The 19,232-nt window shown below is 42.0% G+C and overlaps 1 protein-coding gene across 2 annotated transcripts in view; it reads left to right on the top strand.

The window, feature by feature from the left end:
* The window catches only part of LOC311273990 (protein kinase C beta type), a 37,132-nt gene extending 19,483 nt beyond the window's left edge, over positions 1–17,649 (top strand). Inside the window, exons 5-17 of one of the 2 annotated variants that reach the window (XM_084381365.1) lie at positions 2,791–2,919; positions 3,381–3,537; positions 4,326–4,460; positions 4,617–4,713; positions 4,815–4,958; positions 5,071–5,244; positions 5,893–5,984; positions 6,661–6,723; positions 6,805–6,943; positions 7,027–7,107; positions 7,202–7,309; positions 8,804–8,944; positions 14,848–17,649. In XM_084381365.1, the coding sequence (XP_084237491.1) occupies positions 2,791–2,919; positions 3,381–3,537; positions 4,326–4,460; positions 4,617–4,713; positions 4,815–4,958; positions 5,071–5,244; positions 5,893–5,984; positions 6,661–6,723; positions 6,805–6,943; positions 7,027–7,107; positions 7,202–7,309; positions 8,804–8,944; positions 14,848–15,000 (1,613 nt within the window). In that variant the 3' untranslated portion in view covers positions 15,001–17,649. Of the gene's footprint in view, positions 1–2,790; positions 2,920–3,380; positions 3,538–4,325; positions 4,461–4,616; positions 4,714–4,814; positions 4,959–5,070; positions 5,245–5,892; positions 5,985–6,660; positions 6,724–6,804; positions 6,944–7,026; positions 7,108–7,201; positions 7,310–8,803; positions 8,945–9,392; positions 11,943–14,847 lie in introns of those variants that run through there. The other variant, XM_084381364.1, reaches the window with a different exon arrangement.
* The last annotated feature ends 1,583 nt before the right edge of the window (positions 17,650–19,232 follow it).

A 19,232-nucleotide genomic window follows, 5' to 3' on the forward strand; every position in this document is an offset into this window, starting at 1 on the left:
CAACACAGTTCTTAAAGGTGATTAGTTGTATATTAATCCACGTACACAAACTACATATGACGGGAAGCTCTGTGTGTCTTGCAAATTTTATTCACATTAACAAATTAGGGTTTTTTTTTAGACTACACTCTAAGTAGTTGAAACGCAGCGTTGTTCCTGAAATCATCTCGCTTTGGGTAATTATTAACTTAATTATCATACAGAATATGAAGACACATAAGACCAAAAAAAAAAAAAAAAAGATATTGTGTTAAAATATTACTTTGGTACAAATGAAAGTCATCCACACAAATAGCACTCGAGTACAAGTCTTTTACAAGTATCTGATATTAAGTGTACTCACCTATCAAAAGTAAGTTTCTGGCAATAATTGTGCTTAAAGAAATACTGCTCTGCCTGTCTATGCAGTGGGAGGACAAATATTTTTGAAATTGGTGCTACATGACCAGAAACAACAGAGAAAAATGGCCGTGCTACTCCCTTTTGCTCAAAAGGTAGAAAACCTACAACAACCAGAATGCACTGCACCGCACCGGGTCAATAAACACTCCCGCTGATGGGAAGCAGCAAGGCGGCCAGCTGGTAACAAACGTCATCGTATTAAAGTTGAACATTACATTAACATTTTAGTTGTGAAACAGGAGATGAACAGGGTCGTGGTTCATATTTGATCAGCAGTGCCTCGTTTTATTTTAAGACTTTAAAACAATATGGTCGACACGTACTGTTCACAATCTTTCTGTATTGCAGCTCAACAGTCTGCTAAAATATGTTTGTTCACAAAAATGAGGCTGTTCGAGCCACTGTGAGGGAAATGACAATGAGGCTCTTGTTTCAGGTGAAATTTGGATAAACTGCCAACATTTTGTGACACAGAGCTGGTTAAAGAAAGGTCAGATACCTGGTATCTCAGTATTCAGTGGGCTCTCACTGATCTCATCATTTGGCACCAGTTAAAGGGTAACTCCACCAATTTTACACATTAAACTGTTTTGACAGGTCTTGGGGAGTATGACTGTATATGTGAAAAAGTAGTATGAAGCCTTTTTTGCACGTCTGAAGCGGCATGTCATCTGATAAATTGCCTCCAGTGATGTCACTCAGTGGCAAAGTTGAATTCTGGGTAATGAAGTCGTCGGGTTTTGAAAAGGAAGATGAATGGGTGGAATAAAAAAGGCGATATCTCTGGTTCTGCTGTACCACTGCTAGACCACTAGACTGCTTTTTAAACCTGGTGCCTACGTTACCCACAATGAATCTTGAAATTACTGAAGGTAATTAATTAGACCTGTAAACACACTTTAATGTGTAATATTGATGGAGTTAACCTTTACATTTCAAACCAAAAAGAAAGAGAGACCACACTGATCTTCTCAGCTGCTCTTCAAAACTTAAGTTCCCAATTTGAATCCGGTCCTCCTCACTTCCTGTCTCCTGGCTTTGTCCTGGAGGTACCTAAAACAGGACAACAAGAAAAATACAAAAAGCAAGAGATCTAAATATTCTAGATTTGCCACGTGATGAGATGAGACGAGTCCTGCTGCATCAAACGCTTGTTTTTTCTGGGTCATCCCTCTTTAGTCTATAAAGTTTTAATGCAGCTGAGAGGAGCCCAGATAGTGATGTCAACTTACATGAATGAATGACGCGTTCAATGCGCCACCTAAAGATTTAAATACATTAATTAAGAAAAACAAGTTATCATGCGGACAGTAAATGATCACCTGCTCACTCTCCACCTCTGCACCACCCAGAGTGAGTGGAGTAAAATGTGGCGCTTTGTGCATCAGAGCAGTCTGACATCTAGTGGAACGACTGAGGAATTACATAAAGAGAGCTATTTTTAACTCCTCACCATGGAGAGATACACCATTACCTGTTTTTTTATGTTCCCCTGTGCAGCTGAACTCAATGCAAATTAATCCAAGATGTAAGTAAAACTGAAGTAGTCTGTAAAAACACAGTAATGTGGACGTTTTCTTCTACTAATTCAGCGTTTTAGTTAAAAATAAAGTGTCAGATTTTACTAGCAGGCGTCTTTCAAGGACAGTTAAGGATTTTTGCCACATTTTGCTCGTCGCTGACGCATTTCTTACATCTGAAAACAAAAAACCCTCGAGACCGAATCCAGGCTCGCGTCCAACACAGCGGGTCGTCTCTTCCGAAAGCTTCTGAAACCATCTGAAACCATCTGACCACATTACAAGCTGTCCCGGAGGCTACGTCACTTTTCAAAACTTGTGTGATTTAATGTAAGCCAAAAAATGAGATGTAGCAGATTGTGTGGACACAAGTGATGGAGGAGAGGCTCGTTAGATTAGATTAGATTCAACGGCGTCATTGCTCAGAGTACGAGTACAGAGACAATGGATTTTAGTTTTGAGTCAAACAATAAGTGCAAAAGTGTATTTTAAACTGTAAATGTGTAATTCTGTGTATAAGAATTATACGAAATAGCAAAAACTTATACTTATTTCATACTTTATTTTAAGTGTATTTAAGTATACTGACAAACAGGACTTGCTAAATTGCAAATACAAATACAAACGGATGTTGAGGAGCGTTTCTTTATCCATTTCTGGATAATTGTGGGAGTGGAAATGAAGCTCGTACATGTGCGCCCGTTTCCTCAATGATCAAGACTCATAAAACAGAATCTGGCTCTATAAATCTGATGAAAACGGTATGTTTGCTTCTCTCTACACTGAGTTTCCGTTTCATTTTTGGGTGATTATTGGGCCATATATGCACAATTAACTTTGAGTTGCACGTTTGTGTGTCTGTGCACAGACTGTATGATGAACATCCACAAGCGGTGTGTGGCCAACGTGCCGAGTCTGTGTGGGACCGATCACACCGAGAGGAGAGGACGCATCCAGATCTCTGCCCAGATCACTGAGGACACACTGACCGTCACCAGTGAGTGCACTCTCCTTCTGTCTGTCTCTTCATTCTCATTTCTGTCTATGTGACTGACACAGACACACACACACACACACACACACACACACACACACACACACACACACAAAGCTCTATCAGCCTAAGACTAAAACTGGAAAGTCCATTAACTGATCGATGATCCAACGATTGACCCACATTGCCACTGGGACATGCATCCACGTGCCAGCTCCCTCTCTCTCAGACAGCTGTGGATTGATTATGGAACAGAAACTAAACTGTTGTTAAGTGTTGTTGTCAGATGTAGCCAGAGTTATTTAGGGCAGGCCAGATCTCACACTCACTCTCACAGGTTCACTTTCCTGCTGTCCTCTGGAAAGGACAAAATTCAACACCAGACTGGCTAAAAGTGTGCATCATCTTGGGATGTTTTCTGCTTCTCCTGACACTTTTCTAACCATGTCCTCCGTCTCTCTCAGTCAAAGAGGCTAAGAACCTGGTGCCCATGGACCCCAACGGCCTGTCAGACCCCTACGTCAAGCTCAAGCTGATCCCAGATCCCAAGAGTGAGAGCAAGCAGAAGACCAAGACCATCAAATGTTGCCTCAACCCCACCTGGAATGAGACCTTCAACTTGTAAGACATCACACATCTGATCAACCAAGTCATTTTTAGGGATGCCGGGCTGATACTGAGGGGTTTTTTCTGTGTCAATCTTCATTGTAAAACATAACTGGACTTTTTGAAGTCATACATTTGTGAGATCATGTGATCTCCCGCCTTGCCGAACACGCAGGCGAACAAATCAGCATCCTATGAAGAACTACCGGCAGCTACAGGCATGGTGTAGATATCATGACCACCGAGAAGCAACAAGACAGACAGACAAGACGAGGCTTTTCTTGATGGAAAACAGGTTTTCGCTGGATTCGGTTACAGTTTGATTTACCAGCTGCCTCCGCTGCTGGCGGTAGTGCGCTCTTACTGTCGATCTGATTGGTTAAAATTAGCTTGCGATAGATCTTGATAGACAGGTGATTCGTCCAATCAACTGCCAAGTATTTTTTTTTAAAGTTCCTTCCCGTTTCCGAACAGTTTCCAACAGAGACTTTGATTTCCAGTTACTTTCTTGGCCCCGTTTTTAGTCACAAAAGCACAAAGTTAACTGGAGCTCATTCAAGTGACCCTGTCCTCGTTCTTCTTTTCCTGTTTTTTCGCTTGCAGCTATTCTGGGTCGCTGTGACTGCTTGGAAAGAAACAGGCATTAAAAAAACAAAATGTCATTCGTTGAGGTGTATACCAGTTTGAGAAGTAGAGAGATATGAGGGAATGTGGCTTTGAAATCAAATTGTGTTCTCATTTTTACCTATTTTAAGAACGTCCTTCATCCGACTGTCCTCCCCTTTTTGTCTTTAATTTTGTAGTAGCCTAAAAGAAAGTGACAAGGACCGCCGTCTATCAGTGGAGATCTGGGACTGGGATTTGACCAGCAGGAACGACTTCATGGGATCCCTGTCCTTTGGGATCTCAGAGCTACAGAAACAAGGGGTGGATGGATGGTAAGGTGTCACGACGAAGAGGGGAGATGGTGGATAATTGGGAAAATGACGCAGGTGTAGACAGAAGTAACAAAGGCAGAGGGATCAGGGGTGTGAATATTTAAGGGATTTATTGTCACAGTGTGGTAATAATCCTGGACTTTATCTTCGGTTTAGGTTTAAGCTGCTCTCCCAGGAGGAGGGAGAATACTTTAATGTTCCTGTGCAGCCAGAAGGAGAGGAAGGCAACGAGGAGCTGCGACAAAAATTTGAGGTGAGACGCGCAAAATGACAGCAGGTTTGATGTGTTTTCTTAATCTGAGGCTTGTTTATTCGTCCCTCATAATCTTTTCCTGTTGTTCCTTGTCTCTCCAGAGGGCGAGGGTGGGTCCAGGGAAGCCCACAGACTCCTCATCCTCCTCCTCCGTCTGCAAGTACGACAGCAACGGCAATCAGGACCGGGTCAAGCTCTCAGACTTCAACTTCATCATGGTTCTGGGCAAGGGCAGCTTTGGCAAGGTGATGCGCATTAGTAAACATTATTTATGTTGATGAATTGGAGCCAGTGGCTGGGAGACAAAATGAAATCACTCTGAAGCTCATTTATTTCCTTTTGCGGGCGCCCCTGCAGGTGATGCTGGCTGAGAGGAAGGGCACAGACGAGCTGTACGCCATCAAAATCCTGAAGAAGGACGTCGTGATCCAGGACGACGACGTGGAGTGCACCATGGTGGAGAAGAGAGTCCTCGCTCTGTCTGGGAAACCACCTTTCCTCACTCAGCTGCACTCCTGTTTCCAAACCATGGTAGCGCACAGCATCTTGCATTAAAGGGGCAGTTCACCCCAAAATAAAAAATACATATTGATCCTCTTACCGTTTGTTAGGGGTGCAGCGGTACACAGTACAGTATAGAACCATTCGGACACAAAGGGGCACAGAAATGCATTAAAATACGACATAAGGCCTTTTTTAAAATTGCATTTAAAAGACGATAAAACACAAGCAACAAAGAAATAGTTAAAGTGCTGTTGTTTGTGTGTCCAACTTATTGGAAAGCCCCAGTTACCAGTTATGTTTTCAGCCCTGATTTAAATGTGCTGACAGTTTTAGCAGATATTTAGCAGGTGTTCAGGAAGCTTGTTCCACTGACACACCTTGCTCAGCAGTGCATTAAGCAGTTAACAAACTAGGTCATACTTTTGTGCGCTCTCACAACTCAAGGCTGCTTTAAAACAGCGGCGAAAAAGTTGTTCCACTCACATACAACTGTGAAAAATCACCAACGCCTGTAACTTGCGTCTGATCATTCGCCAGTGTCCCATCTGTACTCGCCATAGTGCAAAGTGTAGCACAGTGTCTTCTTCTTTGTCTTGTTTGTTGCATCTTCTCCTTCTCACGCTTTTAGTGCTTAATGCTCCTCACCTTCCTCACCTCTTCACCTTTGTGTCGTAGGACCGATTGTATTTTGTCATGGAGTATATAAACGGAGGAGACCTTATGTACCAGATCCAACAGGTCGGCAAGTTCAAGGAGCCTCATGCTGTGTGAGTACACACACAAACACACACTCTCACACACACACAGAGGAGCTGAACTGGTAAAGTTATTATCATACATGCAGAACATAATCTTGTATTTTCTGTCGCTCAGAGTTTGTTTGTGCTCGTCCTTTTCTCTTCTCACTGCTAAAATGTTTCCAGGTCTCCTCTGCTCTACTGTGCTTTGTCAGTTGTGGTGATTATTTTGTGGTAATCTGGTTACAAAAAATGTTAAGTCGTGTACCAATACAGAGTTATGTGAACGTTTATCAAAGAAGAAGTTGGCAGTTAGCTGCTAACATGACATTTACAAATGTATTTGTCAAACGCTTGCAGCAGTTTTTGAAAAAAAATCAGAACAACAACTCCCGCACACTGTTGACCTCACTCGAGATCCTGAATACATTTTTTATAACAACATTTTTGTACAGAGACCTTCATCAGGTCAAACACAAGTGAGGTTGTTATTCACGCTGGTGATAAAAATGCTGATATTTCTTTAGGATTCATTGTGCCGAGATTGAGATTCACAATAACATAACCTCAAATGACCTTAAAATGTATGAAAATGGAAAAATATTGTTACAGAAATTTTTATCTTCTTATCTGCATCATCCAGCTGCAACACACACAATACAGACATACAGATGGCGTTAGAAACTAGTGTTTGTCTGTGTTTCAGGTTCTATGCTGCAGAGATCGCCATCGGACTCTTCTTCCTTCACTCCAAAGGCATCGTGTATCGGTGGGTCAGAGTCTGCATGTGCAGTTTACGACCACGACAGAATACATGTGTAGTAATACCTGCGTGTGTGTGTGTTTTCAGGGATCTGAAGCTGGACAACGTGATGCTGGACGCTGAAGGTCACATAAAGATCGCCGACTTTGGCATGTGCAAAGAAAACATGTTCGATGGAATAACAACAAAGACTTTCTGTGGAACACCAGACTACATCGCTCCAGAGGTGCGTTTACACGTTCACCTGAGGTTGATTTTACTGCTTTAAGTTCAGAATAAGACTCAAGACTCTCCGGTTGTGTCTTGTAGATCATAGCCTATCAGCCTTACGGGAAGTCTGTGGACTGGTGGGCCTTTGGAGTTCTGCTCTATGAAATGCTTGCCGGACAGGTGTGTATTTATCGACTGTGGTTACTTTTTTTAATCAAGAGCAGATAATTGTGACGAGAAATTAAGGCGATTAAGTGTATTTCTGCTCATTCAGCCGCCTTTTGACGGTGAGGACGAGGACGAGCTGTTCCAGTCCATCATGGAGCATCATGTCTCCTACCCTAAATCCATGTCCAAAGAAGCTGTTGCCATCTGCAAGGGGGTGAGAGCACACACACACACACACACACACACACACACACAAACACACACACACACACACACACAGACTCAGCCCTTAACCCTCTACCTATTCACTCTGACCAATGGAGAGCACTCCCATAGTAAGGGCTCTTGGTTTGAAGTGAAAGTGTGAGAGAGTTACTCCAACAGAGAGGCTGATTTACCCGTCTCCACTAAGCAGGAGTGCCAGATTATGGAGGAAGCACCATAAAAATTTGAGCTCCATCTCGCTGCCTCATAAACATTTTTGCTAAAGTACATAAATTTGATGCAATCATTGGCAAACGAACTGTGTGTTTTACGAAGTGTTCCTGAGCCCATGAAGTAATATCCTTTTTACAATCATGTGTTTCACAAAGTGTTGCCACATCCTTGCTTGTGAACAAGGGATTCCCCTTTCACAACCAATCATGATACTATCACCTGGTAACAGTTAACCTGTTCGCCGTTCGTGAACAGCTTTCACAGTCTGTTGTTGCCCCGTCCCAACTCGTTTGAAACACGCTGCTCACATCAAATTCAGAACAAACATTAATTCACAAAAATCAATGAGGTTTACAAGGTAAAACATTGAAAATAAAATATATACAACAATCAGCAATAACATGAAAATCCACTGTCAAGTTAATAACATTGAGCATCTTTTCGCATGGCAATGTCCGGCTTGGAAACGCTGGGTTCCTGACAAGCATGTTGACAATGTGCCCTCCCACATCGCAAAAAACTGCTCAGGAATGACCCAAGGAACTTGAAAAATAGCTCAAGGCATCAAGCTGGCTTTCCCCAGACTTCTGTTCGATTGAGCATTTATGTGGTGCTCTGGAACAAGTCCGATCCTCTTAGTTGTGAAGTGGAGCCTCCGGGTGTTGGACTTGTTCCAGGACGTCCCACGGATGCTCAGTCGGGTTGAACTCTTGGGAAATTGGAGGCCGGTTCGACACCTTGAGCAGCCGTTTATTGTCCAGCCATCAGAGAGTGCCCTGGGAATGCTCTGTGACATTATTTGGGTGGGTGGTGCGTGTCAAGTGGTCAAGTGACCCAAGGTATCCCAGCAGAACATTGTATTGCAACAAGATGATCAATATTTTCCACCTGAACCTGTCAGTGATGTCGTGGCTGATCGCTGATGTTTTACACACTGACCCAAATTTTCGGGGATCTGGGTTGTTTAAAATTACTAGTCATTGAATGTTAGATCGTTGCCAGTGAGATACATTTATTGAAAAGTGCGATGCAAGTAAATTGAGGTCGATAAGAGATTCATAAATTCTGTATTTTGCAAAACCTGGATTACTGCCCAGCCCGAGTTCACCTGCTGATTGACCCCCTTCCTCGTAATGCGCTGTGCCCTCTGCTGTCACGGGAGTGATTTCATCCAAAGGGCAGATGTATAGGGATCAGTTTGGAAAAGGGCCACGGACGCACAGACATTTAATAACTCTTCTCACCTTGTGCGCCTGTGTGTGATCTTTAGCTCATGACCAAGCACCCAGGTAAGCGTCTGGGCTGCGGTCCAGAGGGGGAGCGAGACATCAAGGAGCACGCCTTCTTCCGCTATATAGACTGGGAAAAACTGGAGAATAAAGAAGTCCAGCCGCCTTTCAAACCTAAAGCTGTGAGTATTACACACACACACACACACACACACTCTTCAGCTGTTGCATATCATCGCTGATCACCTTAGTATTCAGTCACGGCGACGGAGGAAATAACATTCTTAGCAAAGGTAAGTTACAGAAACGATTTAAGAATCGCTCATCCCCCCCGAACCCAACCATCACCTGCCATTGTTCACTACTCTGACAAATGCAGAGCTGAGATTTGTTAGCGTAGTCACCAATGATGAAGCTGAGATGTCACTGGCTCACACACGGACCAATGGAAATCCACAGTCTCGGCTGTGAGTGATTTGATTGGTTGATGCCATGTTTTAGTTGTATCTCTCTTTTTTCTCTTTGTCGTTTGTTGTCGTCCTTTATTTCTTCACATCCCTCATCGAACTCACTCCATCCTCCCTCCATATCTCTCTCTCTCCCCACCTCTCTCTCTCCTCTCCACGGCAGTGTGGGCGCGATGCGGAGAACTTTGATCGCTTTTTCACGCGCCACCCCCCCGAGCTGACCCCCCCAGATCAGGAGCTTATAGCCAACCTGGACCAGGAAGAATTCCAAGGCTTCTCATTTGTTAACCCTGAGTACCCTCACTCGACTCACTGACCATGCCACATATCACTGGGCTGCACTAGTAATCCCCCACACCTCAGAAACATACATTAAAAACAATTAAAAAAAAACAACAACAAAAAAAACACCATGATGTCATATCCAGGCTGCATTCAGCTGGGTGAAACGTTAAAGGAATAGTTCAGCATTTTGGGAAACGTGCTTATTCACTTTCTTTAGTGCTAGATGAGAACCGTGTCATCAGTCTCGTACCTGTGTCTGGAGCTGGAAATGCAAAGATATTAGCCTAGCTTAGCATAAAGACTGGATCGTTTTGTTTAATCACAAGCAAGCACAAGAAAATATTTATGTCATACAGTCCTCCCAAAGATGTTAGATTCCCGAGAAACTGCGAAGACCTGCGAGGCGAGGGTGACGCCGCTGTTCGTTAGCATTTCTAGCTTGTCTGAAAAATGCCGTTAAGCTCGTTAATCAACCTGTTTAGTTCATCTTTGATTATATTATTTTGTATATGTGTATTTGAAAGTCGTCAAGGAAAACAATTAGCATAATCCTCAACAGCCTCGTCAAATTTCAAGTCAAGTTCTTTAAAGGAGCAGTTCATCCAAAAATGAAAATCCAGTCATTATCGCCCTCATGCAGATGGAAAGTCGGGTGAAGTTTGTTGTCCACAAAATATTTCTTGAGCTTCACAGCCGACTTTTCATCGGCATGGGGGTGAGTAGATAATGACTAAACTTTCAAAACTTATCCTTTAATCTGAAGGTATGTTGCTGAGCAATGACTTCAGAGCTCAGACAGCAAGTAGTGGTCAGCAGGCTGTAAGCATGCTATCAGATTCGCTAACTATCTGTCACGTGACCCTCGCTTGCAGGTCATTGCTGTTGCTTGAGAGTCTTCCCTGTGAAAACCACACATTTACATTCTCGTTATGTGTGGAGGATACTTTAACTCTAGACACTAGACAAGAGCGGTATCAATCCTCTCATCTAACTCTTGGAAATAAATCGAATAAGCGTATTCCCTCAAAATGCCAAACTTTTCCTTTAGATAACGTTCAGATGGAAATGTTCGGATGGAAATGCAGACAGGTGCTCAAATGCTAACAATCAGGAGAAAAAACAGATATTCATGTGTCAAGTTGCCAGTAGGAGTCTTGTTTCCAGCGGTGGCACTGTTCTCAGTTTACTTTGGTTTAGCATGTCATGTTACACTGCTGCTCTCATATCAGCTCTACTGGCTGTATTTCTATCTTCAGTGCAGAGATGTTGCTCCTGAATGCTGCCCGGCTGCTCACGCCAGCAGGTTCATGTTGGAGTCCGGCCTGAACCTGCTCCGTCTCTGTGTCACCCTCCCTGTAATTGCATATTGACTATGACGATCAGTAATATTGATGAGTGTACTATGATCACATATTGGTAATATTCATACAGTGTAAGTGAAAACTGACCAATTGCTTTGCTATGATTGTTTGAGTACTAATCAGTTTCCTGATGTTGACTTTACTTTTGTCTATAGGACCAAATACTTCTACACTTTCTGTTCAGTCAGTGTTGTGGTGAGCTTATCGGAAAATCTTTTGCTGATTCAATTTTTAACCAGTCGCAGGATAGAAGTCTTTATACATGCAGTCTGAAAGAGTGTACGTCTGCGTCAAGTTCGTGATTTTTGACGGATAGCTTGTTACTTTTCTCCTGATTCAACATTCACCACATTACACTGTGTTTTTAATGACAGCGGGGCGTATCTTCTCAGCTCGTAAAACAACCAGTTCTGGGTGATTTTACACGTGACTGAGCCCCGTCGAGTCTTGTGAAGCTGGTAGTTTGTTAGCTTACGAAATAACGGGATGTCCAAAAGTGCCAAATAGGGTTCAGGATCACGAGGACGTGGAAGGATATCGTCCTCAATAACTGTGATGAAGGGCAGCCATCTTGTGCCATTTTACAGTACATGTATAATTATTAGAATATGCATTATAGCTTATCTGTTCTCCAACAATACAATACCACTGGAAAGTCATTTTCACGTGTAAAATGAATTGTGTCTGAGCAGACGTGTGTTTCATTGTGAGGCAGGTCGTATTTTCCTTTTGTAACTGTGTAACGATGCAGGTCAGTAATAATGTGTCAAATCTTGTTCTTTGAGCTCGTATCAAAAAGGGAGGCGGCAGCACGGCGACGTCGCAGATTTGTTTCTGTCGTACAAAGATGCTCGCTGATAAAGACGATGGTTCTGTGAGACGATGGTAACGGTGACGTAACGAGAGATGTGACAGAAAAAAAAAAATATATATATATATCAAGTTCTATATCAGAGAGGTATTTGGATAAATTGTTCTGGATGAGAGAGATGCTTCTGTGGATCGTGTAATTGTCCTGTATGACTGGAAACTGATAATATACTCACTGGTGCCTACCAGACTCCCTCTGCTGTGTCTGCCTTGTTACTGTCGCTACACTCAACATGGAAACACTTTGAAGAGAGAGTTCAACATGTTTGCTTCTTGCTGAGAGTTCAGTGAGAAGATCAGTTCTTCTCTCGTGTTTGGAAGCTACAAGATGATTAGCTTAGCTTAGCATAAAGACTGGAAACAGGGAAAGAGCTAGCCTGGGTCCGTCTGAAGGTGGTAAAGGAAATCCACCTAGCAGGTCCTCTAAAGCTCGCTAATTAGCATGTTATGTCTTGTTTGTTTACTTTGTTCAAAAAGCACAAAGCACCAATGGTGACACTTTGTTATGACCATCATTAATGAATGTTAAATTTATAATTAATTAAACTTAATAGTTATTTCATTTTTTAGCAATGTTATGCTTTATAAGCCAGTTATTAAGCAATTGTTTATTATAAAGTTGCAACGTATGTTTTCCTTGTTTGTTAACAGTGAAATGATAACTATACATGTACTATTTGTTAATAATGGTTATTATAAAGTGTTAATTCGTGGATTTTCACGAGGTTGTTTCTGGACTATTTCTCAGCCTGGCTAGCTGTTTCCCTCTGCCCTAAGTTTCGACGCTAAGTTTGATATTTACTGGAGGGGTCTCAATCTTCTCCTGCACTCCTGGCAAGAGAGCTTTTCCAAAAATGTATCAACACTTAGTAAGAAGCTTATGACACATAACAATGTAGCTGTAAGCAGATATGAGGACATTTGAAGTGTTTATAAATACATTTTTCAACAGTTTAAACTTCTGCATCCAGTGCATCGCATTTTAGGTTAGAGCTGGCGCATGTAGGGTTGGTTCAGAGCCAGTGGCCCTTGGCTGCATGTCTTCCCCCCCTCTCTCCCTTGTTTCCTGTCAGTCTCTAAGCTGTCCTATCAAATAAAAACAAAAAGTCAAAAATAATATTAACACCAAAGACACTTGAATCGCTCATGGACCTGCTACTTTTGTAGAGTTGTAGGTTTGGCTTTGTTTTCGTACGTCTCTAAACACTTAAATATTAAAAAAACAACAACCACCCTCATCCAAAAATATGACGCGGCCACACATTTTTAAGCATTAAGCATTAATTTTTTGTATTATTGTATTAATGTTTATACTCTCTACATTAATAAAACACTCCTGTACCAAAGTCCCTATGTCTGCTTACAGTACACTACATTATCGTGCGTTAACAATCATTCAGGGGGGTTAAAGTAAAATGTCATCTACAAAACAAACTGGAGCAAAAAAATATGCAGCGTCACTCCGGCCTCACACACCTAAACGAGCTGAGTTAGTGGTGCGTTCGTGGACCAGTGGTAGAGGTGGGGAAGTTTGCAGCCCCTCCTCATTTCAGCTGGAAGCCCTGTGATGAGACAAAAGGAGGAGGTAGGAAACTAAATGCTTTGTGTGTGTGTGTGATACATGTGTCTTGCCTGGGGCTCACTGCTTCACTTCCCTGTGTGAAATCCTTTCCGGTTGTGGTTTGGGCTGCAGCTGGTCTGTCGTATCGATCCTCTTCTGTTCTGTACTGGAACGTTTCCTCTCTCTGCCTTTTGGAAGTTTTGTCTTGGATCTTTCTGCATCTGTGCTGTTGAAGTGTTTCGATGGGTCTTTTTCATCCTTTTGACTGTGTTTCTTGGGTTTCTGGCAGGGTGTGTTTGTTTTTTTTGTCGAGTTGCTTCTCCCCAGTCCTGTATGGAATCAGTGGTGTGTTTCTGAGTCTGGACTCCTTGTGGTGCCACCATTTACAGCTGAGCAGAGGTGTGGACCAGACTGACCTTAGACCTACAAACAACTCAACACCATCCGCTTATGACTGCACTTAGATTTAAAGGATAGATGCACAAAGTCGTAAAACAATAGTCAGGTGCTCAAAATTTAAACAGGCTATGCTTCCTTTATCTTTTTGATTTTCAATCAATGTCACAACTAGTAATGGGACAATAAAATACTTCATTGTGGATTGCCATAAAACGCAATAAGTTGATCAAAGTAAATTTTCATTTTCGGAATAATCGTAAAATCAAGATAATCGTGAATATCATCACATGGATGACTTGAAAAAGCTGTTTAGCTCACGGACGTCCAGTTCTTTATTGGTTTTCTGATTTATTTTGAATTTCCTAAACCTAATGGCTGAAGGCTTGTAGATTAGATGTGTGTACATTTATTAAGCATTTATTTGTGCAGTAAAACCTTGTGATTTCTGATGACTTATTTAAGATTTTTTGATTGGTTTTCACGAAATGAAGACGTGTGTCCTTTTTGTGATGCAATAAAAATATTTGTTTCACAACAAAATGTAAGGTTAAAGGGATTACAGTATGTTTTACAGACATCACATTATAAAAGGCATTTATGTGCTATGCTTACGTAGTTTTAAAGTGGTATTTAATAGTGAAGAGCACATACTGACTTGTTTAGGACTCTAAACACAATATTTAGGACTATGACTCGACTTGCTTGTAACTTGCAAAACAAAGACTATAGTCCTAAGTGCTGTATCGCAGGCAGCTGGAGGTGTTTCGGTTTCTTGAAGCTCACGCGGGTCCTTAACGACTCTGTAAGGACACTCCCACACAGTTTAAAAGCCTGCAAACTCCCCTCCAGTTCGTTAGAAGTGAAGAAGCCTCTTGGATGAAACTGAAACACGTCCAGTTGCCTACGATACAGCACTTAGCATTACCGTGACCTGGATGACTGAGAACCTTCATCAACAATGACTTAGTCCCACCTCTGCCGATAATTAAAATGTCTCTAACCTCCCTCGCCTCCTTCTCTACCCGCCATCTTTGTGCCTCTATTGTCGTCAACCTTCATCTTTCTAAACTGCCTTTTTAACGCTGTACAAACTCGCTCTTAGCTGTATTTTTCTTACGCCCTTCTCTCTCCTCCTTTGGCAGAAATCTCGCCGTGACGTCGGCAACTTTGACAAGGAGTTCACCAAGATGGCGGTGGAGCTGACGCCCACAGACAAGCTCTTCATTATGAATCTGGACCAGAACGAGTTTCAAGGCTTCTCCTACACCAACCCCGAGTACATCATACAAGTCTGAGGAGTTCCTGTTTTGTTAGACGCAGCCCGGACGAGACTTTACAGCCCAGTTACATTCAACGACGACTCATCCAGCATCTCATCACACCGGTGAAGCTAAAGCCACCGCGTCTCATTCAAACTCAGCCCACACCAGCATCTAAACCGGACAACGACCATAAACCACCACACTCGTTACATCCACACCTACAAGGACACACAATAAAAGACAGACTGCAGGTGGCTTTAGCTGCTGGTTGGTCACAGTGGGACTGAGTTTGACCAGTAACAGACCAATAACCAACCAGTTTCCATTCAACTCCGGGCGCATGTGGTGTTCACAGGCCCTCGTGGTGAAGCGGGTCAATGCAAAGACCCGGCGATCAAGAGTCATAGTGAATGTGTAGCTGTGTGTGTGCGCGCTCTATCGATCAGCAGCAGTGTGTGTTTGTTTACTGGATTTCCTTCTGTTCGACCTGTAAAAGTTGCATCATGAACATTCCATGATCAATATGTCATGTATGTGCTCACGCACACGCACACACACACACACACACGTACTTCTTTCTATACTTGTGAGGACCGTCACTGATGTAATGCGTTCCTGAGCCCCTCACCCAAACATTAACCATCACAACTAATTGCCTCACATTAATCTACACCTAATTTTAATGAGAGATGCACGATAAACTAGGGGCTGATAAATTATCAGTCCGCTTTTGGAAACGTATCGACTGTGGGCCAGTGATGAAATTATAGCCAATAAATGGAGCCGAAGCCAAATTGGTTTCAATGATTTCACAAGCGCAGTATCTATACACTCCGGTACAGTAGGTGGCAGTGTGCAGCTTTAAAGTTGGTTTGTAGTCTGCCAATAAAGTTGGACGAGCCGTCTGTTAAACTGTTAACAGGACACTTTTAATTGAGTTTTAAAATCTGACGTCATCACAATGTAAAGTCTATGGGCCAAGCCCCCAGGGAGAGCACCAGGCTTTAGAGTCCCCATTGAAGTTAGCCGGGTACTAAAGGAAGTCGAGATTTTTTGGCTTCATTCGCCACTGAGCAGCTTTCATAGGAATGAACGGGGCTCTGCCTCCGTTGCCGTATCCAGGTCTTATTATACATCCATGGCCGAGCGGGAACTCGCAGACGGGGCCCGCATGGGAAATGCTACTGCGCATATTCAATGGGCCGCATAACCAGGAAATAAACCTGGAAGCTAGAAAAGCTAGAAAAAGTCTGAGTTTTTAACACAACAAATCATCACCCGCTACATATTACACCCCAAGTGTGCAAAAACAATGTTTAAAATAAATTAATTAATTAATTAGTGTGAAACTATCAGTTATCTTTTTCATGAGAAGCAGGTAATTACTGGTTATCGTATCGTGCATCTCTAATTTTAACCTCAACCTTCAAACAGTTGATGTGGTCTTTATGAGGACCAGCAGAAACGTCCTTACAATTCAGAGATGTCCTCATTACGATGGTTGCCAACCGTGTTCCTCACAAAGATAGCAATACATACACACACTCACACACACATACACACACACGCGTGTCTGTGCAGGCTGCAGTTTGAAAGGCAGGAAGGGTTTGAATGATAAAAGTCCTGATTTATAACCTCATGTCTAAGTTAGTCCTGAACTTAGTCTTAAGCACGTCTTGTCTTCCAAATTGATGCAAAAAAAAGAAAAAAAGAAAAAGAAAAAAAAAGAGAAATGCCTGATCGGCAGTGATATTTAAAAATGTCTCTGTCTTTTTTTCCCCTTGCTTAATCTCTCTCTTTCTCTTTTCTCTATGGCACTGTGTACGCGGTGGGTTAGTGCTGTGTAGGCCTATACAGTCTTTGTGGTGCAGCTCCTCTATGCATGCCATATTTGTGGGTACAGTAGTTCCTTGAGATTTGCTTTTCGACATCACGCGGCGGAGGAAAAACAAAACCTCTGCGTGTTGAATTTATCGATGAAATATCCATGCTCAAAACCAAGTTTTAGTTTCCACTCCGAGCGCTCTGTCTCTTATAGTGTCAAAATATGCGTGGCTAAAGAGTTTGCTTTAACAGAGCGCGGAGCAAAAAACCGTTTTGCCGTCCTTCACGAGAAAATATGAGATTCTGTGAAATATAAAGTAGATGTAATAATTCTGTATGACTTGTGTTTCAGTGTATGTGTAAATAGGAATGAGCTAGAAGTGGTTTTCATGTTATCGTACACTATTCCTCACATCCCCCTTTCTCTCTGCACTTTATCCCTGCCAGATGTCACTTTTCACCTTGTTTTCCCATTTTTATCTCCCCCTCCTCTTCCTCTCCCTCTTCCTCTTCTCCTTTTCCTTGAAACTTCATTTGATTCTGCCCTTTCTTTTCCCCTTCCCCCCGCCCCCCAGCTAACACTCACGGTACATTACGAGGAGGAGGGAAACGAGACAAGTGAGACAGACGAGAGGGAGAGGGGAAAAGAGGGGGAGAATAAAGTGTTTACTATGCAACATGCAGGAGAAGGAGAAGACGAGGATGAGGAGAAGAGGGCAACTTTTATAAAGCAACCCGAGGAAAATGTGTAACGGGACAGTATACATGTGTTGCATGCGCCGTCTTTACCTGCGCGTGAGAGACACTTACAGTACGATACCTACATTAAAGTGAATTATCATGATACCATTTCAGTAACTCTGGCTCTTGTGTTTTACTGCGTTTAACATCACAGTCACATCACACACTACAGTGTTTGCCACGATGACACTGAGGCCTGTGCAACATATTATTATAATTATTATTAGAATATTATTATTTTTTGCCAAAAAACTAACAGCAGTAAACATTTGGTCAAATTCAGTGTATTAGAAATAAAGTAAAAATATATGTAGATATTTCACAAATATAGAACTTTGTGTATTTTTATTAGATAATTGGAAATGTGTTGACTTTGATTGCTTTTGCCTCTTCACACATGCTCACTCACTTTATATTCAAAGCCTCAAACGTTAATATTCTCATTTATTCATGAAGGGGCCCGTGCACTGCCTGGACGGCTCCTCTCCCATGTGCTGGTGGACGTAATCCTGATGAGGACATTTTTAAGAGGGAAACGTAATGAATGAAAAGCTTTGATATCAGCCGGAAATGTCCTCAGTAATGAATATTTCTGGCTGTACCTGATTTAAAGTGTTAAAAATGTTCTTAAAATGTTTCTTATAGTTTATTGACCTCATTCACACATACAGAGGAGGTACATATACATGTTGATGCGTCAGTTCCTCTAACGAAGACATACAATATAAAAATGTAAAATACATTTGAGAGGAAACTAGCTACTTAATATCTGGTATTTTTACAGCAGTTTTTAACATGGAACATTTTGTGTACTAATCAAATCAAATCAAATCTATTTTATTTATAAAGCCCAAAATCACAATCACATTGCCTCAATGGGCTTTACAGTCTGTACAGTGAACGACATCCTCTGTGCCTCGATTCGAGTGAGGAAAAACCTTTTAACAGGTTAAATGTGTTTTTTTTTGCATGAGGTTTAGTTTTATTATAAGACAAAGCCCTCTATAGGACATAAGGGGAATAGCATGTATTTGTCCTATGGGCCAAAATACAGGTAAATTGCCCTATCTGGTGAAAAATAGTAAAAATTACAAAAACTCGTCCAGGACCACAGAATGAAAGCCTGATAACATGAAAAACTAGTTTTAATGGTTCGTAACATGTAAACAGTTTTAGCTGTCTGTAATACACACAGTGTGTTATAGACATATGAGCCAAAATGTATACAATATACACTAAAACAGCCAAAATGATCCAAAAATGAAAGTTAAAAATAACATAAAATGTATCACCAGTCGCACGAGGGCTAATCAATGGCAACATTATAGTTAATTAAAGTTGAATCAATAGTTACTTCACCATTAACAAAAAATGACATGATTAAAATAAAGTAAATGACAAATAAAAACCATGTGGTTCATGTATAAACATTAATTAATCGGAGGAGCATTATAATCAATGTAATGTTAATTAAAGTAAAGCAAACGGTCCCCGCTGCGCTGCTGCTGTCCATGGTGCTGAACCGCTGGAGCAGCGCGGTGAACTGAACTGATTGATCTGGATCGTATGTGCTCAATCACTCACACACACACACACACACACACACACACACACACACACACACACTCTGGGGGCGGGGTTACCCTGCTGTCAGCTCCGTGCAGAGTTCAGCTACGAGCTACAAAGTGTCAGAGGAGCTG

Source organism: Pagrus pagrus (assembly GCF_965226575.1).
Source record: "Pagrus pagrus genome assembly, chromosome: 2".
Lineage (NCBI taxonomy): Eukaryota > Metazoa > Chordata > Actinopteri > Spariformes > Sparidae > Pagrus > Pagrus pagrus.